Below are 24,162 nucleotides of genomic sequence, written 5' to 3' on the forward strand. Positions count from 1 at the left end.
CTTAACAGTAATGAGTCTTCCTATCCATGGACTTGGAATATCTCTCCATTTATGTGTATCTTCTTTGATTTCTTTCATGAGATAGTTTTTTTTCTTAATATAAATCCTGTACATATTTATTTAGATTAATACCTAAGTATTGAGTTTTTTGGTACTAATGTAAATGGTGTGTTTATAATTTCAAATTCTACTTGTTTATTGTTGGTATATAAGAAAGGAATTGCAATTTACTTCTGTATATTACTCTTGTATGCTGTAATCTTTCTGTAATCACTTACTCATTGCAGGAGATTTTTGGTGATTCTTTGGGAATCACCTTTTTTATACAGGCAGTCATGCCATCTGTGAAAAAAGACAACTTTACTTCTTCCTTCTCAAACTTTATACTTTTTCTTTTCTTTTCTTGTATTATTGCATTAGCTAGGACTTCTAGCATGATGTTGAGTAGGAGTGGTGAGAAGGAACATCCTTGTCTTATTCCTGATCTAGGGGGAAAGCATTTAGTATCTTAACATTAAGTATGGTGTTAGCTGTAGGTCACAGACTTAGAAAACAAACTTATGGTTACCAAAGGGAAAAGGTGGGGGGAGGGATAAATTAGGAGGTTGGGATTAATATATATACACTACTATATATAATATAATCAACAAGGACCTAGTGTATAGCACAGTGAACTCTACTCAATACTCTGTAATAACCTTTATGGAAAAAAATCTGAAAAATAATAGGTATATGTATAACTAAATCACTTTGCTGTATACCTGAAACTAACGCAACATTGTAAATCAACTATACTCCAATATAAAATAAAAATGTTAAAAAAGTATCGTGTTAGCTGTAGGTATTTTGTTTGATTTTCTTTATCAAGTTGAGGATGTTTTATTCTGTTTCTAGTTTGCAAAGAGTTTTATCAATGGGTATTAGATTTTGTCATATGCTTTTTCTGTATCTTTTGAAATGATCATATGGACTATTGATATGATAGGTATATTAGCTGATTTTCAAATATTGACCTAGCCTTGTATAGTTGGGATAAATTTCACTTGGTTGTGGTGTATAATTTGTCCCATACCTTGTCAGATTAAATTTGCTAATATTTTGTTGGGGTTTTTGCATCTGTGTTCATGAGAGATATTGGTGCGTGGTTATCCTTGTTTGGTAATGTCTTTGTCTTGTTTTAGTATTAGAGTAATACTGGCCTCATAAAATGAGTTAGGAAATGTTTTTCTGCTTCTTTCATCTGAAATAGATTGTAGATAACTGGTATAGTTTTTCCTATAGGTTTGGTAGAATTTGACAGTGCAGTTATCTGATCCTGGTGCTTTCTGTTTTGTAAGGATATCAAATTATTGATCCCGTTTATATAAGATATATATTCTATTAAGAATATCTTTTTCTCCTTGTGTGAGTTTTGGTAAATTGTGTCTTTCAAGGAATTGGTCCCTTTCATCTAAATTATCAAATTTGTTGGCATAAGTTTTTCATAATCTTTTTTATTATTTTTTGATGTCCATGGGATCTGTTGTGATGTCCCATCTTTCATTTCTGATGTTAGTAATTTGTGTCATATCTCTTTTTTCTTAGTTAGCTTACTCATTTTCTTGATTTTTTTTCAAAGAATCAGCTTTTGGTTTAATTGATTTTCTGTAATTTCCTATTTTCATTGATATCTGCTCTAATTTTTATTTCTTTTCTTCTGCTTACTTCAGATTTAATTTGGTCTTTATTTTCCTAGTTTCCGAAGGCAGAAGCTTAGATTATTGATTTAAGATCTTCCTTCTGTTGTGATGTATTCATTTAGTGCTATAAATTTCCCTTTTACTGCATTTCACAAAATTTGATGTTACATTTTCATTTTAATTTAGTTCAAAATGTATTTTAGTTTCTCTGAGACTTCTTTGTCATATGCGCTATTTAGTAGTATGTTACCTAATCTCCAAAATATGTTGGGATTTTCATGTTGTCTTTCTGGTACTGATTTTTTTTTTCCTGGGACCTAACTATATATTGTCTGCAACTTTAAATATAAAGTTAATAATAAATAATAATAAAGATAATGGTAACATTTACCAAAAGAAAGCAGGAGTACCTATATTAATTTGAACAGGGCAGACTTTGGAGCAAAAAAAATTTATTAATAATAAATAGGGGCGTTTAATGCTAAATGAGTCAGTTCTGCAACAAGACACAATAGTCCTCAATGTGTATGTGCCTAACAACAGAGAGTCAAAATAAGTGAGGCAAAAACTGATCGACTGCAAGGAGATATAGATGAACCCACTATTATAACTGGAGACTTCAACACCATTCTATCAGAAGTAGACAGATGCAGCAGGCAGAAAATTGGTAAGGACTTAGTGAACTCAACAACACCATCATTCAGCTGGATAAAACAGACCTCTATAGACTACTTCATGCAACAAGAACAGAATATACATTATTCTCAAGCTCACACGTTATGTACACCAAAATAGATCATATTCCAGGCTATAAAATACACCTTAACAAATTAAAAAGTAGAAATCATATAATGTCTGCCTTCAGACCCCAAAACAATTAAATTAAAAATCAGTACCAGAAAGGGAATTCCCTGATGGTCCAGTGGGTAGGACTGCATGCTTTCACTGCTGAGGCCACAGGTTCAATCCCTGGTCAGGGAATAAGATCCCTCAGGCTGTGTGGTGTGGCCAGAAAAAAAAAGTCTGACAACAGTAAGTGTTGACAAGGATATGTAACTGTGAGTGAGGTATACATCGGCACAATCACTTTGAAAAATAACTTTTCTTTATCTAATTAAGTTGTGGATGTGCATACCTTTAAACTGTTTTTCTTTTTAACAGCTTTACTGAGATATTATTGACATACAACATTGTACAAGTTTAAGGTGTTTATCATAACGATTTGATACACATATATATTGTGAAGTGCTTACCAAAATAAGGCTTTTTACATATCCTTTATCTAACATAATTACCATTTTGTTGTTGGCATTGTTATGGAGAGAATATTAAAGCTCTGCTCCCATAGCAGCTTTTAAGTATACAATACAGTATTAACTGTAGTCACCATGCTGTGACCTTAGGTCCCTGGAACTTAATCATCTTATAACTGAAAGTACTCTTTGACCAATATTTCCCAATTTTCTCCACCCCACAGCTACTGGCAATCACCATTATGCTCTCTGTTTCTATCATTTCAGTGTTTTTAGAGTCTACATATAAGGAAATTATACAGTATTTGTCTTTCTCTGTCTGACTTATTTAACTAAGCATAATTCCCTCAAGGTCCATCCATGTTGTTGCAAATGGCAAGATTTCCTCTTTAATGGCTGAATAATATTCCACTGTGTGTGTGTGTGTGTGTGTGTGTGTGTGTGTGTGTGTGTGTGTATTTATCCATTCACTTGTCTGTGGACATTTGGGTTGTTTCCATGTCTTTGCTATTATAAATAATGCTGCAGTCAGAGTTCCCTGGTGGTCCAGTGGTTAGGACTCATGGCCTGGGTTCAATCCCTGGTCGAGAAACTAGGATCCCACAAGCCATGCAGTGTGGCCAAAAAAATGCTGCAATGGACACAGGAGAGCAGATATTGCTTTGAGACAGTGATTTCATCTTCTTTGGATATATACCCAGAAGTGAGATTGCTGGATCATATAGTAGTTTTATTTTTAATTTTTCAAGGAACCTCCATACTGTTTTCCATAGTGGCAGTACCAGTTCACATCCCCACCAATGGTGCATCAGGGTTCCCCCTTCTCCACATCCTCATCACCATTTGTTATCTCTTGTCTGTTAGATAATAGCCATTCTAACAAGTATGAGGTGATATCTCATTGGGTTTTCATTTGCATTTCTCTGATGATTTGTGTAGCTGAGTACCTTTTCATGTACCTGTTGGCTATTTGTATGCTTTCTTTGGAAAAATGTCTATTCACGTTCTCTGCTCATTTTTTAATCAGATTATTATTTTTTTGCTATGGAGTTTTATGAGTTCTTTATGTAGTTTGGATATTAACCCCTTATCAGATATATGGTTTACAGATATTTTCTCCCATTCGGAAGGCTGCCTTGTCAATTTGTTGATGTTTTCCTTTTCTGTGCAGAAGCTTTTTAGTCTGAAGTAGTTTCACTTTTTAAAAAATATATATATTTCATTGTATTCTTCAGCTTGAAAAGTTGTTTGGTTCTTTTTTATGTTTTCTATCTCTTTGTTGAACTTCTCATTTGTTCTTGTATTATTTTTCTAATATCATTAAATTGTTTTTCTGTGATCTCCTAGCTCTCTGAGCATATTCAGAACAATTATTTTGAATTCTTTGTTGGGCGCTTCCTGTATCTTCATTTCTTTGGGACCAGTTACTGGAGGCTTAATGTATTCCTTTGTTAGAGTCATGTCTCCCTGATTTGTTGTGATCCCTGTGTCCTTGCGTAGGCACCTGCACATTTGAAGAAGCAGTCATCTCTTCCTGACTCTATGGAGTGACTTCAGTAAGGAAGGATTTCCAACCACAGGTGGGGGAGTGCCCAAGTACGCCATCACCCCACATGTAGTGCTGTGGGTGCCAGGTGTGGGGACATGTGGTGGGATTGGCTGGGGCCATTGTGACGCACTTGCTCAGGCCATTGTAGTCCATAGCACTGACAACCATGTGGTCCTTGGTATGTGTCTTGGGGGTCTTCAGAGGCTTCACAGGCTGTTGGGGTCCTCAGCATTGTCTGCAGGTACAGCAGCAAGGAACCAGGGCAGGCAGTGGGAGTGGCCAGAGCTGGTGGTATGCACACGCTCAGTTGTGAGGGCCAGCCGCAAGCGCCTGTGTAGCGGCAGTGGCCAGGTGCAAACACACACATTGTGGCGGGGGCCAGAACAGGCAGCAAGGGCTGGAGTCAACTATGGGCACACAGGCAGCTCAGGAGTCCTGGCAGTCAGTGTGCACCACTGTGGCTTTTGGGTCTCACTACAGGCATACAGCAGTGGAGGCTGGTGATAGGCCACGGGTGTGCAGGTGCACAGTTGGAGGGACTAGCTGCAAGTGACTACAGTGGTGCAGGTCGGTGACAGAAGACAGGGCCTGATCTGGGCCCACAAGCAGCTATGGGGATCTGGCTGTTGGTGTGCTCTCCTGTGGCTGCACAGTCTCCTGATGGGTATGCATAGGGCAGTGGTGATTGGTGACGAGCTGGGCTGGGAGCATGCAGATGTACAGCTGGAGCGGCTTAGCCCTGTGTAAGCACGTGATGGTCTACATGAGCCACAGAGGTTTAGGCTGGTGTCTCACACTCACTCAGCCACGGAGGCTTGGGCTGGCTGCTGGCATGGTTCCTGGGCTGCAGTGATGGTGGTGGTTGGGGCAGGGGAGTAGGGAGGGACTCAGGCAGCTGGCAGCAGCTGTGGGGTGAAAGCTGGTGAGTTCTGCGGGGGTCTGCAGTGGCTGTGCTGACCATTGGTTTCTTCAGCCGTAAAAGCTGCTGGGCTCCTCAGTGGAGCAGGTCACTGGGAACTGTTGATTGTTAATCTGTTAGACTGTCAATTGTTGATCTTTGTTGGGGGACAGAGGCTAGGGTCTCCTACTCTGCTGTCTTAGTGATGTCATGTTCTTAAACTCTTGGACTATTTTCATACAAGTTTTGTTTGTAATAGTCCCCAAATTGGAGCTCTCAAATATCTGTGACGAGTAGAATGGATAAATAAGTTGTGGTCTATTCATACATTGGAAAAGCATATCATAATGAATATGTTTGAAATCTAGCTGCTGATAACATCATTCATCTTACAAACATATTATTGACTGAATGAAGTCCTAAATATGTAGAGTATTTTCATTTATGATAAATTAAAAGCCAGGAAAACTTAACTCTGTTCATTAAGGATACTAACAAGGGTAGAAAAGATATAAAGATGAGAAAAAAAAGGATAGTAGGCACCTGTAGGGTGAAGGAAAGGGTTATGAATGGGGTGGGCCACATAGAGAGCTTCTAGGATATTGGCAATCCCAGGTGCCTAATTCTTGACCTTGAGTGGTGGTTGTGTGGATGTTTGCTTTGTAATTATTCATTAAACTATAAATATATTTTTATTTATGTTTTGGTAAATATAATATAGCTCATGATTATAAAATACAAATGAATATTAAGAGAATTTATTTATATTGGGACTTTTAAAGAATGAAGCAAAGCCTAGAAACTATAGAACAAAAAAATCAGTAGATTTGGTTAAGTATAAACATTCTGTACATTAGAAAATATCAGTAAGTATATAATTAATAGTAGACTGTTAACTGTATTACACACTATATGCTAGTATTAATTGGCCCCTACAAATGAGTAGTAAAAAGGCAGACAACTCAGGAGAAAAATGGACAAACATATGAACAGGCATGTTACAGAAGAAGAAATAAAAATGTCCAAAATATATGAAATGATGCTTGACCTAACTAGTATCAGGGAAATGCAAATTAATGCATGAATGTATAAGAGGCTTAATGGCCATATAGTATTCCATTTTATGGTTATGCCATAATTTATTTACTATTCTTCTGTTGATGTTCATATAGATGATTTCTATATTTCTATTTCCATAAACAGTACTACTGTTAGCATATTTGTAAGAGTAAAAACATAGTAACAACGTGCATTTTTAGGACTGGCTAAATGAATTACAGTACATTCATAGCAATGGAGTGCTGTGTAGCTTTTAGAAAGAATAAGATAATTTTATATAAAATGCTTAGAAACATTTTCCTTGATATTTAAAATGATAAAACAAGATAAAAACACTATATGTACATTTTATCCCATTTTTATAATCATTCTATATAACATGCACTCTGGGTGCTGTCTCATATATTTTCCCAAGAGGAAAAACCTGTCCATTGATAAATAATATGCGTGAATTATTAATATTTTTTACTTACTAATAAAATACTGAAGCTTTATTATAATAGAGAAAAGAGGTCCTCCTCCCTCCACAATACACAGCAAACAACTGGATCTCCCTTTACCATTTTGGCTTCTTCAGAATGACTGTATAAGCCACTTTGTTAACCAGAGGCACTCTGCTCAGGAAAGGGCCTTAACTAGAACAGTTCAATAAGGCATGGGTTCTCTGATCTCTTTTCTTCTGTTTTAAAGTTATTCATAATGAGAACTTGAGGAAGAAGCAATTGGACCCAAGCTGTTGCATTTGGCAATGGAAGTGTAATGTTCCCATCTATACATTCTATGTTACTGAGCTGTAATTCCTAAACTAGTAGAATCATAGAGATGGGCCTGTTTTAGGGGCCTCCATAACAAATTGCCATAGACTGAGTGCATTAAACGACAGAAATTTATTTCTCACAGTTCTGGAGGCTGAGAAGTTCAAATCAGGGTTCTAGCATAGTCACGTTCTGGTGAGAGCCTTCTTCCTGTATTGCAGATGGCTGTCTTCTTGCTGTGTCCTCAAATAATGGAGAGAGAGCAGGGAGAGAGCAAGCGAGCTCTCTTGTGTCTTATGTGGCTCCATTCTCATGATTTAATTACCTCTCAAAGACCCCCATCTCTAAATATCATCATATTGGAGATTAGGGTTTTAACATACGAATTTGGGGGAACACAAATATTCAGTCCATAGCAGGGCCTTTTCTCCCTCCTGTGAACTGTAATTTCAAATTGTGACAAGAATAATAATGTTCTTTGTAACCCTTTACTGTATACAAGGCATAATTTAAAATTATGTCCTACACTATTATCAGATTAATTTTAAAATATTGTTTATTGTGCCATATTACTTTCTATGCAAGTATTTTTAATTACTCTCTCTTGCCTGTAAGCAATTCTGAATTTGATTCTTTCTTCTAAAGCTGACTTCTCCCAGTATACTCTTTGACTATTTAGGGAGTACTGACCCTCCCAAAGCAAGGCCTCTGGTTTACTTGGTTTCTTGATATACTTGATTTATTTTGTCCCCTTGATATATGTTGCAAATTTCTGTTGTCTCCTCTTTATCTGGTTCTCAAATATAGCAGTGAGTTGTATCAGCATACAGGTATAACTTCTGCCATTTATAATACCTTTAAATGTTTTCTTTTTTTTTTTTTTAAACAGTAGAAACTTCTACAATGACTAATCGATTGAATACCATGTTGAAAATATTTGAAAATCAGGCAAATAAATTAAAGAGGTAAGCTTTTAAAATAACTCCTTTTCATCATTATAAATACAAGTGCATACTTATTTCAGATAAATTGGAAACATAGAAAAGAAAATAAAACCACTATTAAAAAATTTAGTGTTGTTAATTTTTATGATATATATAATTTTAAAAGTTAAAATTATAATCATAAAGAATGTGAAATTGTATAACCACAACGGAAAATAGTATGTTAGTTCCTCAAAAAATATGATCCATTTTTTGGATCATGGAATGGAAATTCAGCAATTCCATTCCTGGGAATATACCCCCTAAAATTGAAATCAGGGTCTTGAAGAGATATTTGTACAGCTATGTTGACTGTAGCATTATTCATAGTAGCAAAGAGGTAGAAGCAACCCAAGTGTCCAATGATGGATGAATGGATAAAGAAAATGTGTTATATACATACAATGGAATAGTATTCAGTCTTAAAAAGGAAAGAAATTCTGACATATGGTACAACATGGATGCATCTTGACGATATTAATGCTGAGTAATTATAAGCCAGTCATAAAAAGACAAAATTGTATGATTTCACTTATATGAGGCATTTAGAGTGGTCAAATTCACAGAGACAGAAAGTAGAATGGTAGTTGCCAGGGTCTGGGAAGAATCAGGAATGTGGAGTTATTTTTAATGTGTATAGAGTTTCCGTTTTACAAGATGAAAAGAGTTCTGGAGATTGATTGTACAACAATATGAATATAATTATCACTACTGAACTGAACACTTAAAAACGGTTAATACGGTAAATTTTATGTGTATTTTACAGTTTTAAAACAGTAAAAAAATATAATCATACAAAATGTAGTTTGCGTATAGATGTTTCACTTATAGTTCTTTGTAAACTCATAAAATTCTTTTTAAAATAAATGTTTTAAATTAAAGTAAAACATATTCAGACAAGCTCACATCACAGCATTTTCAAAGAACTTTCTTTAGATTAGCATTGAAAAGTTGAGAAAGTTTACATGATCAGATTTTTTAATTATCAAGTCCAAGGATCAAGATTTAATAGAAGAATATAACATAAAATGTAAAGAAAAGGGTATCCTGGGCAGCTGTTGAAAATGGAACTAAAGAACTTAACGGCTTACATTAACTGGCGGTCAGGTACTTGGTATGTAATCAAGTTAGGCCTTATTTTACTTTTTCCCTCTTCTATCTCATTAGAGTCCTCCCTATCAGAAGGGTAGGGTAAGAACTTTCACAAATTTGTCAGATGAAAGCTTTTAGCATGTTCTAGGGGCACTCTTAAAGTAGGAGGCTGATTTCCATGAATATTCTTTCCATTGGAACAGGGTATTAAAGCAGTCATATGTATTACTATTATTTATTCTAGCTCCTCATATTAGACTATGGGTACTAGTTATAACTGGTTTTAAAATTCCTGGGCGTAAAAGAAAGCAGTGGGAAGGATTAGCTGAATGGATTACTATAAAGGTGAGGATTTCCAACTTGAATTGTCTTATACACAGAATAAGCTTTGTATAATTGTCTGGTCAGAATATGCTCAGTACATTGCTTGCTTGTCGAGAAGCATCTTGAAAGTCATTGTGGATGACCTACAGTTCTTACAGGTGGCTATATTAGTTTCACAATTGTTGTATTGAAAAGCATGTCGTGTAGAATAAAATCACAAAGCAACTTTTTTCAGACTCCTTATATTCATTTATATTCACTTACTGGGGCTAGTTTTCCCTCTGCTCCTAGAAAAAGACTAGGGCAGTACCATGAGTTTTCTGATCACTCTTAGGTGATTAATTTAAATATAATTATAAGCACTGTCCTGAATTGGAAATTAAAATCCCCTGTCGGATATTAGTCAATATTTTCATTTTCATTCAAAGTTAGGATTCTCTCCCCTTTCCCTAGAGCCTACCGGGGGATGTGGTTGGCTTTTCTCTTTTCTTACCTCCTTTCTCACTAACTATTTGTATTTTCTGTTCTCCATGTTTTTGGGAAGAAAGGTAAGGTACAAAAGAAAGGTCTTATTTGACTGTCACTGCCTTCCTTCTGCATAAATTCAAATAACATAAACCAGTTTTCTGAGTGTTCTCCTTAAGGTGCCTCTCTCTAATAATGGCCATCATATCCACCTCTCCCTTAAGTATTTGAGTAGGTCTCAAGGCACCAGACAGCTCTCTGTAAAGAATATTTAGAAGCACTCTTTCTAAATCTTCTTTCCTGACCCTTTTATGTTATCCATGTGGGTGAAAGGTTTTAGCACTCTCCCTTCCTTGGCTGCCTACTGTTTTCTTCAGTGGTAATGGTCACCTGCCTCATTTCTTCCTCTTTTTTTTTTTTTTAATAAATTTATTTATTTATTTTTGGCTGCATTGGGTCTTTGTTGCTGTGTGCGGGCTTTCTCTAATTGCAGCGAGCAGGGGCTACTCTTCTTTGCACTGCACAGGCTTCTCATTGCGGTGGCTTCTCTTGTTGTGGAGCACAGGCTCTAGGCACGTGGGCTTCAGTAGTTGTGGCACGTGGGCTCAGCAGTTGTGGCTTGTGGGCTCTAGAGCGCAGGCTCAGTAGTTGTGGTGCACAGGGTTAGTTGCTCTGCGGCATGTGGGATCTTCCCAGACCAGGGCTCAAACCCGTGTTTGAGCATTGGCAGGCGGATTCTTAACCACTGTGCCACCAGGGAAGTCCCTCTTTTTTTTTCTTTCTTCTTGGTTTTTTTTTTTTTGCATTTTTTTCCACATCTTTATTGGAATATAATATTCCTCATGATATAAGCAGTGGGCTTAGAGTCTTAGTTGATGCCTCCATTTAACAACCTGTTACAGTTGTATCCTTTAACAGGCTGTGGCAAAAGTCTTAGTGCAGTTTTAAGAATTAATAATTTGGAGACTATAATGATACAACTGTTCAAAAGACACCATTTTGAAATTTGATTATGTACATTTCTTTTGTACTTATTTAAAAATTTTTGAATAGTAAATTTTTTTTGGTTAAATTCTGTTTGGGTCAGCATTTTCCGTATTCAGTCAGAGAGACTGAAAAAAATTAATTTATTGTTTAAAATACACAAAACTAAATGTATTAAAGAATGGAAATAATTAAACTTTCAAATGTTTATTTTTGGGGGTAAGTTTCTGGCATTTATACTTCTGAAGTCATTGAAGCTTAAAACTACACTAACATTTTAAGAGTATCTTGTATTTATTGAACTTCTGTCATGTGGCTGAGTGCTTGGGACAAAATCCCAACTCAAATTGGTCTGAGCAAAAGATGAATTTTATTAAGAAGACAACAGCAATATGGCTCAATTTCAGAAACAAGTATAAACCAGAACTTGAACACTATCAAGACACTTTTTCCCCTTCTGTACAAGAGCTTCATTTTCTCCTATTGCAGATCTCTTTCTTCCTTCTATTTTCTTTTTTAACTTTTTGCCTATAGGTGGGAGGCCCTGATTGCTGACAATTCCTAAATCTAATCTTTCAGTTTTAGTTACTCTGAGGGATAATATTTGAATTTCCCAAGTCTAAAAGTCCTTGGTGAGAAAATTGTCAGTGCAGCCAGAGGCAGGTGCCTATTTCTGGACCAGTCAGCTCTAATCGAAGGCTTATGGTCATGTAAGCTTTCTTAGGAATTATACTAATTCAGAGGGGTGGGGTCAGGGGGTTCCCAGAAAAAGGAGTGGGGTCTACCTATGAGGTACTTAGTAGTAAGCAGATGTGGTGGGATGAAAACCATAATATAGGATAACATTTAGAAAAAAGGATTGTATTTCGTTATTATGGATGAATTATACAGTAACAAGTTAGGGCAATCATGCTAGTCCTTGGGGAAAGCTAATATACCTTTTTTTCAGGATCTGGTCAATGCATTGTCTAGCCGTTTGGTCTGTGGATAGTGGGAAATGGACAAGTAATCGTAGACTCAGAGGACTTTGAAAAGTTCTTTCTTCAATTATGGGCCATATTGGGATTACAAGTAGACATTGGATTGCAGGGTATTTTTTCCAAGGCATAGTACCTCTTTGGTGAAGAGAGTGTTTAGATCTGGTGACTAATCTTGGGAATGAAGTTGTCAACATCGGTGACAATATTGCCCATCATCAGAATCATGTGTAGTCCTGAGGGGACAGCAGGCCTATTAAGAAATCTATCATGATGTGTTTTCTAAAGAGGCAGAAGAGTCAGAAGGAAGGATAATAAGCTGTCTTGCCTTTCAAACTGTCTTTAGCCCAGGTACATGTATCACAGGTAGGTATGTTATGTCAAAGGTGGAATTATCATAATTCCAAGGTGGCAAATTCAAAGTCTTGAATGAATTTCAGTGACCAGTTAGGGCACTGGCAAGGCAAAAGGCATCCATTTGGTTAGAAGATAATGACAGAGTCTTCACTCCATGCAAAAAGTTAAATTTGATGTTTATTACAGACATAAATGTCAGAAAACAGAATCATAAATATAGGGAAGGCATTTGACTATTGAAATTAAAAGTATCTTCAGAAATGAATCAGTTAAAAGATAAGCAGTGGATGGGAGAAAATATGTGTGCATATAGAAGAAAGGAGTGATAATAAGAATATATAATTCCACAAAAAGGCAAACAACCTTCAAATAATAGGCAAAGTACATATATATATATAGATATTTAAGGAAGAGACAAAAATGGCCAATAAACATTTTAGGAGATGCTCAATCTGATATGTAATCAGGGAAATAGAAAGCAAAGCAGCAACAATACATTTTTTTCCCCATCAGTTTAACAAAAAGTAGAAGTTTTCTAATATCAAGTCTTGACAGAGATGTAGTGTAATAAATACTCTTAAATTGCTAGTACCATAGAAATTGCCCACTTTCAAGAACAATTTAGCATAGTTTATTTAACAGTAGCAACAAAACGTTTGCCTTATTCTTTTAATCTACCCTAGAGAAAGGACTATTCTCAAGGAGGCATATGTAAAAAGAAATTTATCATATCACTGTGATAATAGCAAAAATCTAGAAAGAATTTCATTTTTTGTTAGTAGGAGTATGGCTCAATCATCTGTGGTAAAAGGATTGTAAGGGAATTCTATGAGCAACTGTATGACCACAAATTAGACAACTTACATGACATGGACAAATTTCTAGAAAGACAGACTATACTGATTCAAGAACTGGAAAATCTGAGTATAACTGAAACAAGTAAAAAGATTCAATTACTAATTAAAATATTTCCCAACAAGAAATTCTCAGATGGCTTCACTGATGAATTCTATCAGATATTTAAAGAAGAATTAATATCACTGTTTTACAAACTCTTTCAAAAAGTAGAAGAGGAGTTAATACTTCTCAACTCATGCTATGAGTCTAGTATTACCCTGATACCAAAGTCAGACCACAGTGTCACAAGAAAACTACAGACCAATATATTATGAATATGAACACAAAAATACTCAACAAAATGCTAGCAAATCGAATCCAACAACATATAAAAAAGGTTATATACCACAAGCATGTGGGGTTTATCCCAGGAATGCAAAGTTGGTTCATAATGCAAATATTGTGCTTCTCTGGTGGCAAGTCAGCCTGCCAACACAGGGAACACGGGTTCGAGCCCTGGTCCAGGAAGATCCCACATGCTGTGGAGCAGCTAAGCCCACGCACTACAACTACTGAACCTGTGCTCTAGAGCCCATGAGCCACAACTACTGAAGCCCGCATGCCTGCACTCTGCAACAAGAGAAGCCACTGCAGTGAGAAGCCTGTGCACCACAATGAAGAGTAGCCCCCACTCGCTGCAACTAGAGAAGGTCCGCATGCAGCAACGAAGACCCAGTGCAGCCAAAAATAAATAAAATAAATAAATTTATAAAAAAAAAATAAAATGCAGATATCAATAAATGTAATACATGATATTGATTGAATAAAGGAGAAAAAATCACGTGATTAGCTTACTAGACAAAGTAAAAGCATTTGACAAAATCCAATAGCCTTTTATGATAAAAAATACTCCACAAACTAGGCATAGAAGGGAACTTTCTTAATCTGATAAAGACTATCTACAAATACCTATAACTAACATCATAATATATTCTCTCTAATATATTAAAGAAAAAACTTAATGGTGAGAAAACTTAATATATTCTCTCTAAGATCAGGTACAAAATAGGACCTTCTTACCACTTGGGTCGACCATTGTAGTAGAGGTTCTATCTAGGGCATTTAGAGAAGAAAAGGAAATGAAAACTACCTCTTTTTGCAGATGTCATGACCTTATCTATTGACAATCCTAAGGGATCTATTAGAACTATTAGAAGTAAATTAATTTAACAAGGTTGCAATATACAAAATTCATAAATAAAAATCAATTATATTTTAATACACTAGTTGTTATGGGTTGAATTGTGCCCCCCCCACCAAATACATGTTGAAGCTCTAACTTCTAGTACCTCAGAATGAACTTAATTGGTATAGGGTCATTGTAGATGTAATTAGTTAAGATGAGGTCATAGTGGAGGGGGATGGGCCCTTAATCCAATATGACTGGTATCCTTATAATAATATTGTAGAAGGCAAATACACACAGAGGGAAGACAGTCATGGAGGCAGAGATTGGAGTTATGCTGGGAGTACTAGAAGTTGGAAGAGGCAAAGAAGGATTCTCCCCTAGAGGTTTCAGAGGGAGCATGGCTGTATCAACACCTTAATTTTAGATTTATAGTCTCCAGAACTGTGAGCAAATAAATTCTTGTTGTTTTAAGTCACCAGTCACCCAGATTGTGACACTTTGTCATAGCACAGGATAGTAATACACTAGCAAGGAACATTCCAAAAATGAAATAAAACAATTCCATTTACAAAAGCACCAAAGAGAATGAGAATAAATTTAACAAAAGAAGTGCTAGACTTGTGCACCGAAAACTACAAAACACTGAAAGTACTTTAAAGAATACTCAAACAGGTAGGCATCCCATTTTCATGGACTGTTAGAGTTAACTAATCTTAAAACGGCAATATTTCCCAAATTGATCTACAGATTTAATGCAATCTCTATCAAAATCCCAACTTTGTTTTTGCATGAATTGGCAAGTTGCTTTTAAAATTCATGTGGAAATACAAGGAACCCAGAATAGTCAAAGAAATCTTAAGAAGAACAATGTTGGAGGACTCATACTTCAGTGATTTTAAAACTAAATACACCTGTAGTAATTAAGACAATGTCATACTGGCATGAGGATAGACCTATGTAGATCAATGGAATAGAATGAATGGAAATGATGTCCAGAAATAAACCATTACATTTATTTATAGTTAACTGATTATCAGCATGGAGGCCAGGATAATTCAGTGAGGAAAGAATAGTTTTTTTAATAACTGTGCTTGGAGAACTGGATATCCATATGCAAAAGAATTAAGTTGGATCCTTTCTTTGTGCCATGCACTAAAATTAACTCAAAATTACCAAAGACCTAAATTTAAGAGCTAAAACTATAAACCTCTTAAAGAAACACAGGAGTAAATATTTTTGACTTAGAGTTAGTCAATGGTTTCTTTCTTTTTAAAATTTTTTTGGCCGTACTGCATTGCACATGGGATCTTAGTTCCCCAACTAGGGATGGAACCCAGGACCCCTGCATTGGAAGCGCGGACTCTTAACCACTGGACCACCAGGAAAGTCCCAGTCAATGGTTTCTTAAATAAGATATCAAAAGCACAACCAACAACAGAAAAAAAAATAGATAAACTCAACATAAAAATTAAAAATTTGTGCTGCAGGTTCTTAATACCATTAAGAATGTGAGAAGACAACTCATAGAATGTGAAAACTATTCATAAATCGTGTATCTGATATGGGACTTGCACCCAGAATATACATAAGAACTCTTACACCTCAGTAATAAATAAAAAGGATAATAAAAAGGATAAATAAAAAGGATAAATAACCATGTTTAACAATGGGCAAATAATCCGAATAGACGTTTTGCCACACAAGATATACAGATGGTCAATAAGCACATGAAAAGATACTCAACACCATTAGTCATTAGGGAATCAAAACTACAATGATATACCACTTCACAACCACTAGGATGGCTATAATAAAAATGACAGACAATAACAATTGTTGGCAAGGATGTAGAGAAATTGGTACCCTCATACATTGCTGGTACATCATGTAAGTGGTACATCTGCTATGGAACACAGTTTGTCAGTTGCTCAAAATGTTAAATATTTAGTTAACATATGACCCAGAAATTCTATTCCTATGTTTATACCTAAGAGAAATGAAAACATAGGTCCACACAAAAACTTGTACATGTATGTTCATAGTAGCATTATTCATAATAGCCCAAAAGTGGAAACAACCCAAATGTCCATAAACTGATGAATGAATAAATAAAATGAGCATATTCATACAATGTAATATTATTTGGCAATAAAAAGGAACAAAGTACTGATACATGATACAAACACTATGCTAGGTGTGAGAAAACAGCCTCAAAAGACCACATACTGTGCAATTCTGTTTGTATGAAATATTCAGAATAGGCAAATCTGTGGAGACAGAAAATAGACTGACGGCTGCCAGGGCTTAGGCAGTGCTGGGAGAAATGGAGAGTGAGTGCTAATGGCTACAGCATTTCTTTCCGGGGTAATTAAAATGTGCTAAAATTAGATAGTGGTAATAGTTACTCAACTTAGTGAATATATTAAAAGCCATTGAATTGTATATTTTAAATGAGTGAATTTTATTATATGTTAATCATATCTTCATAAAGCTTTAAAAAATTCTGATTATAATGAATAAAAAAAACTCATTAGTCAAAAAAATATAGTTTATCCATACTATGGAACAGTTGTCAGCAAACTGCAGTCCATGAGTCAAATCTAGCCTGCAGCTTATTTTTGTAAATAAAGTTTTGTTAGAACATAGCCATACCCATTCATTTACCCATCATCTGTAGCTGCTTTTGCAGAGTTGGGTAGTAGTGACAGAGATCACCTGGCCTGTAAAGTCTAAAATAGTTACCATCTGACTCTTTACAGAAGAAGTTTGCCAAACCCTGCTATGGAATAAGAAGTTGTATTTAAAGGGAGTGAGAGAAATCTATGTTTACCAATATAAATAGATCTCAGAAATTGTGTTAAGTGAAAAAGTTGAGAACATCATATACAATATCATTTATGTGAAAAAGAAAACAAAACAGACATCCAGCCCACTAACAAAAAGTATAGAATTGAAAGGGTACGTGAAGTGTTACGTAAATCCATGGAACAAGTTCTGGGAAGAGACGCAGCAAGCTAACAGTATCTCTAGGAAAAGCAGTGAATTTTTGGAATGCTAGTCAAAGTTTACTCTAACCTTATTTATATTAAGGTTTTTACAAAGAAAATATATAAGCATATTACATAAAAATATAAATTTAAAATTATAATACATTATAGATATTTTTGGTTTGTTTTTCAGAGCTATGAATGAGCAAGTTTTGTTAGAGGCTGTAAGTATAGTGCTTTTAGTTTGAAATTGCACTTTGTCCTTGATGTTGTTAATACAGTCTAGAAATTGTCAGGATATGTCAAGAGAGTCAGTTTATTCAAGAGATTTTTATGCATATGTGAGCTGGAAAGCTTTGTCTGTTCTTCTGATTTTATTAGATTTTATTGTCACTCAGAAACACTTCACTTCTAAAATACTGAACTATAACATCCCACAGTCTTTTTCTTTTTTTTAACATCTTTATTGGAGTATAATTGCTTTACAATGGTGTGTGTTAGTTTCTGCTTTATAACAAAGTGAATCAGCTATATGTATACATATATCCCCATATCCCCTCTCTCTTGCGTCTCCCTCCCACCCTGCCTATCCCACCCCTCTAGGTGGTCACAAAGCACCGAGCTGATTTCCCTCAGCTATGCGGCTGCTTCCCACTAGCTATCTGTTTTACATTTGGTAGTGTATATATGTCCATGCCACTCTCTCGCTTTGTCCCTGCTTACCCTTCCCCCTCCCCGTGTCCTCAAGTCCATTCTCTATGTTTACATCTTTATTCCTGTCCTGCCCCTAGGTTCTTCAGAAGAATTTTTTTCTTTTTTTTTTTAGATACCATATATATGTGTTAGCATACGGTATTTGTTTTTCTCTTTCTGACTTACTTCACTGTGTATGAGACTCTAGGTCCATCCACCTCACTACAAGTAACTCAATTTCGTTTCTTTTTATGGCTGAGTAATATTCCATTCCCACAGTCTTTTTTTGTGTGTGTGGTATGCGGGCCTCTCACCACCGTGGCCTCTCCCGTTGCGGAGCACAGGCTCCGGACGCGCAGGCCCAGCAGCCATGGCCCACGGACCCAGCCGCTCCGCGGCATGCGGGATCCTCCCGGACCGGGGCATGAACCCACCCCACCCCCGTATCGGCAGGCGGACTCCCAACCACTGCGCCACCAGGGAAGCCCCTCCCACAGTCTTTTGAAATTCCACTATCACTGATAGTTCCTTTGCCTCTTTCAACACCAATTATAACTTCACTATGCAGATTAATACCAATGGTTCATTATTTTTATGAGTTAATGAAGACTTTCTTACTTTAATAATTAAGTGCCCAAATAACCTCTCTATATTGATATGTTTGCTTTTCATTATTAATGAAGTTATAATATTTCTTTTAGAAAAACACACAGATTCAAAGTGACCTCCAAGTGTTGTCAGAGGAGAAACTGATGCTGGAAAATGAACTACAAAAGTTGAAGAGTACAGAGGTTAGTTAATTTTAGTGTCTGAAAATGGCATACATACCAATATTATTAATTGGTAGCAGCTGTGCTTTAAAAATAAGATAATGCTATATTCTAAATTACATATATTTTTAAAAATTTATTTATTTTATATTTATTTTTGGCTGCATTGGGTCTTTGTTACTGCACGCAGGCTTTCTCTAGTTCCAGCGAGTGGGGGCTACTCTTAGTTGCGGTGTGCGGGCTTCTCATTCTGGTGGCTTCTCTTGTTGCAGAGCACGGGCTCTAGGTATGTGGGCTTCAATAGTTGTGGCACGCAGGCTCAGTAGTTGTGGCTTGTAGGCTCTAGAGCGCAGGCTCAGTAGTTGTGGCACACGGGCTTAGTTGCTCTGCGGCATGTGGGATCTTCCCGGACCAGGGCTGGAATCCGTGTCCCCTGCATTGGCAGGCAGATTCTTAACCACTGTGCCACCAGGGAAGTCCTAAATTACCATATTAGCTATCAAAACTGAAAGGATGCTATGAAAAGCAGACATAAAATTGAAACATTCTGAAAGGTATGTCTAAGCCAAATATTTAACTTTATTAAAATATCAATAAATTAGGTTTACAAATATATTTTAAATGCATTTTATTGTATTCTTTGCAACTGTGTAATGTGTGTGTCCCAGTTCACTCTTACTACATAGAGTGAATAGAAATACCAAGGATAGAATTTGTTTCCTTTTTTTTTCCTCCTCCTCTGCCATTTTTGTATAGCTTATAAATTTCAAACTATACACAATGAAGTCAAACGGTGGATTAGAAGCAAATTTTTAACTATGTAAAAATATAAGATGTATGTTTTGACACAAAATTAACATAGAATGAAGAAAAATACTCTTGAATCTACTAATGTTGGTAACTTGGTATTTCCTCCTTAGTAGAGGAGGAAGCAGAAGTAGTACCAGATTTGCTACTTAATCAGTTAGAGAAGCAGTGATCCTACATAAGTGTCAAATGTAAGACCAGGGCTGTCACATAAGTTGAATTAGGAATAGCTTCATCTAGGTATAGGTCCCAGTAGGAATAAAAATAAAAAAAATAAAAATAAAGCAGTAAATTGTCATAGTAAATGATTGAATAGTCTGGCCAAGTGTAAGGATTCAACACTTAATCATGCACTGTTAGATCCACATTCAAAATCTTTGGAGCTTCGTACATGACTTGAAAATGTTGCAGCAGTTTCTGGTTTTACTTTCTTGTACTGTTTCTTTAGATTTTGTATGTGAAAATCTAAAGAAGTATGGAAGTGTGAATGAGAAATGTGGAAGGAGCATTACTGCATATACAGTAGCAATATTATATCCACACAAAGGTGGTGACCAAGAGATCTGAGAGATAGCCTGTTTTCAGAGAAGGGGATGGTAGGAAGAGAATAATGGCTACAGAATTATGTTAAAGTCAGGATTTCTAATAACAACTATATCAATTTTCTTCCAGAGTGAGCTTTCTTTACTAACTGATATTATCTCTTAATAATTTTATTTTCATAGGAAACCAACTTTAGTAATCAAGAGCCATGTCTGCCAAATGTTAATGTGTGTCTGTTAAGGGTTTTTTTTTACTTTTTGTAAGCAGGAGAAACTGACACTATTTAAAGCAAGAAATTTATTGGATGGCTAGTAGGGTAACTCAAAGAATTGAGGGAAAATTGAACAACATGTTTGGTGAGAGATAGAACCAGGACAACTCTTAGAGTTAAAATAACAGAAATTCATGGATAGCCACTACTTCTGTCCTTTCAGGGAAATTTTAGAGAGGGAGTTTATGACTGTTTTCTTCCCATCCCTTTGGATACTGGTTCTGGAATTACTAAGCTCTACTATTTCCCTTCTACAATGTCAATTTTTAGATGATTGTATCTTACTGGCCTTGCTTGGGGTCAGATGTCACCAAGACAGTTTGAGATGAGGGAGTTGAAGAACACTTCTAAATCTGGTGCTGTTTCTTAACAGAATGGAAAAGGGATACTGGGCACAAATATCTGGTGTCCACTGTATTTGGTAATGTTTCCGTAATTAATATCTTAGCCATTTACTTATTTCAGGTGTCAGAAAAGTTTAATGTAAAGGCCAAGTATTTTAGGTTTTGTAGAGCATAGGGTCTATGTTGCAACTACTCAAGTCTGCTTCTGTGATATGAAAATAGCCACAGAAAATACATAACTGAATGACCATGGCTGTGTTACAATAAAATATTATTTACAAAATAGGCAGCAGGGCAGATTTGGCCTATACTTTGCTGACTCCTTATTTTTTCTTTTTTGAATTTTACTTTATTTTTTTAAATACAGCAGGTTCTTATTAGTTATTATTTTATGCATATTAGTCTATATATGTCAATCCCAATCTCCCAGTTCATCCCACCACCACCACCACCACCCCACCCCCCCCGCTTTCCGCCCTTGGTGTCCATACGTTTGTTCTCTACATCTGTGTCTCTATTTCTGCCTTGCAAACAGGTACATCTGTACCATTCGTCTAGATTCCACATACATGCGTTAATATACGATATTTGTTTTTCCCTTTCTGACTTACTTCACTCTGTATGACGGTCTCTAGGTCCATCCACGTCTCTACAAATGACCCAATTTTGTTCCTTTTTATGGCTGAGTAATATTCCATTGTATATACATACCACATCTTCTTTATGCATTCATCTGTCAGTGGGCATTTAGGTTGCTTCCATGACCTGGCTATTGTAAATAGTGTTGCAATGAACACTGGGGTGTAAGTGTGTTTTTGAATTATAGCTTTCTCAGGGTATATGCCCAGTAGTGGGATTGCTGGGTCATATGGTAGTTCTATTTTTAGTTTTTTAAGGAACCTCCATACTGTTCTCCATAGTGGCTGTATCAATTTGCATTGCCACCAACAGTGCAAGTGGGTTCCCTTTTCTCCACACCCTCTCTAGCATTTGTTGTTTGTAGATTTTCTCATGATGCCCACTCTAATTGGTGTGAGGTGATACCTCATTGTAGTTTTGATTTGCATTTCTCTAATAATTAGTGATGTTGAGGAGCTTTTCCTGTGCCTCTTGGCCATCTGTCTTAGACATGTCTTCTCTGGAGAAGACATGTCTTCTCTGGAGAAACGTCTATTTAGGTCTTCGGCCCATTCTTGGATTGGGTCGTTTGTTTTTTTAATATTGAGCTGCATGAGCTGCTTGTATATTTTGGACATTAATCCTTTGTTGGTTCATTTGCAAATATTTTCTCCCATTTTGAGGGTTGTCTTCTCATCTTGTTTATAGTTTCCTTTGCTGTGCAAAAGCTTTTAAGTTTCATTAGGTCCCATTTGTTTATTTTTGTTTTTATTTCCATTACTCTAGGGGGTGGGTCAAAAAAGATCTTGCAGTAATTTATGTCAAAGAGTGTTCTTCCTATGTTTTCCTCTAAGAGTTTTATAGTGTCTGGTCTTATATTTAGGTCTTTAATCCATTTTGAGTTTATTTTTGTGTATGGTGTTAGGGAGGGTTCTAGTTTCATTCTTTTACATGTAACTCTCCAGTTTTCCCAGCACCACTTATTGAAGAGACTCTCTTTTCTCCATTGTATATCCTTGCCTCCTTTGTCACAGATAAGTGGACCATAGGTGCATGGGTTTATCTCTGGGCTTTCTATCCTGTGCCATTGATCTGTATTTCTGTTTTTGTGCCAGTGCCATATTGTCTTGATTACTGTAGCTTTGTAGTATAGTCTGAAGTCAGGGAGTCTGATTCCTCTAGCTCCGTTTTTTTCCCTCAAGATTGCTTTGGCTATTCGGGGTCTTTTGTGTCTCCATACAAATTTTAAGATTTTTTGTTCTAGTTTTCCAAAAGATGCCACTGGTAATTTGATAGGAATTGCATTGAATCTGTAGACTGCTTTGGGTAGTATAGTCATTTTCACAAAGTTGATTCTTCCAATCCAAGAACAAGGTATATCTTTCCATCTGTTTATGTCATCTTTGATTTCTTTCATCAGTGTCTTATAGTTTTCTGAGTACAGGTCTTTTACCTCCTTAGGTAAGTTTATTCCTAAGTATTTTAGTATTTTTGTTGCAGTGGTGATGGGATTGTTTCCTTAATTTTTCTTTCTGATCTTTCATTGTTAGTGTATAGGAATGCCAGAGATTTCTGTGCATTAATTTTGTATCCTGCAGGTTTACCAAATTCATTGATTAGCTCTAGTAGCTTTCTGGTGGCATCTTTAGGATTATCTATGTATAGTATCATGTCATCTGCAAACAATGACAGTTTTACTTCTTCTTTTCCAATTTGGATTCCTTTTATTTCTTTATCTTCTCTGATTGCCATGGCTAGGGCTTCCAAAACTATGTTGAATAATAGTGGTGAGAGTGGACATCCTGTGGATTTTATTCTTCAATTTGTTAATATGGTGTATCGCACTGATTGATTTGCATATACTGAGGAATCCTTGTATCCCTGGGATAAATCCCACTTGATCATGGCGTGTTATCCTTTTAATGTGTTGTTGGATTCTGTTTGCTAGTATTTTGTTGAGGATTTTTGCATCTGTATTCATCAGTAATATTGGTCTGTAATTTTCTTTTCTTGTAGTATCTTTGTCTAGTTTTGATATCAGGGTGATGGTGGCCTCGTAGAATGAGTTTGGGAATGTTCCTTCCTCTTCAATTTTTTGGAAGAGTTTGATAAGGATGGGTGTTAGCTCTTCTCTAAATAGAACTCACCTGTGAAGCCATCTGGTCCTGGACTTCTGTTTGTTGGAAGATTTTTAATCACAGTTTCAATTTCATTACTTGTGATTGGTCTGTTCATATTTTGTGTTTCTTCCTGGTTCAGTCTTGGAAGGTTATGTCTTCTAAAAATTTGTCCATTTCTTCCAGGTCTTCCATTTTATTGGCATAGAGTTGTTCGTAGTAGTGTCTTATGATGCTTTATATTTCTGCGGTGTCCTTCTTTTTCATTCTAATTTTATTGATTTGAGTCATTTCCCTCTTTTTCTTGATGAGTCTGGCTAAAGGTTTATCAATTTTGTTTATCTTCTCAAAGAACCAGGTTTTAGTTTATTGATCTTTGCTATTGTTTTCCTTGTTTCTGTTTCATTTACTTCTGCTCTTGATCTTTATGGTTTCTTTCCTTCTACAGACGTTGCGTTTTGTTTGTTCTTCTTTCTCTAGTTGCTTTAGGTGTAAGGTTAGATTGTTTATTTGAGATTTTTCTTGTCTCTTGAGGTAGGATTGTATAGCTATAAACTTCCCTCTTAAGAACTGCTTTTGCTGTATCCCTTAGGTTTTAGGTCATCGTGTTT

General features: G+C 36.0%; 1 protein-coding gene across 26 annotated transcripts in view; it reads left to right on the top strand.

The window, feature by feature from the left end:
• CCDC7 (coiled-coil domain containing 7) overlaps positions 1 to 24,162 on the top strand; it is a 287,188-nt gene that overhangs the window by 46,157 nt on the left and 216,869 nt on the right. For 25 of the 26 annotated variants that reach the window (XM_029236341.1, XM_029236344.1, XM_029236348.1 and 22 more), the window contains 3 exons: positions 8,083 to 8,158; positions 17,582 to 17,612; positions 18,783 to 18,872. In XM_029236341.1, coding sequence (XP_029092174.1) covers positions 8,083 to 8,158; positions 17,582 to 17,612; positions 18,783 to 18,872 — 197 coding nt within the window. The remainder of the gene's footprint in view (positions 1 to 8,082; positions 8,159 to 17,581; positions 17,613 to 18,782; positions 18,873 to 24,162) is intronic. The other variant, XM_029236345.1, reaches the window with a different exon arrangement.

This window comes from Monodon monoceros, unplaced genomic scaffold (assembly GCF_005190385.1).
Source record: "Monodon monoceros isolate NGI ecotype Baffin Bay Population unplaced genomic scaffold, NGI_Narwhal_1 Super_Scaffold_21, whole genome shotgun sequence".
In the NCBI taxonomy this organism is placed as follows: Eukaryota; Metazoa; Chordata; class Mammalia; order Artiodactyla; family Monodontidae; genus Monodon; species Monodon monoceros.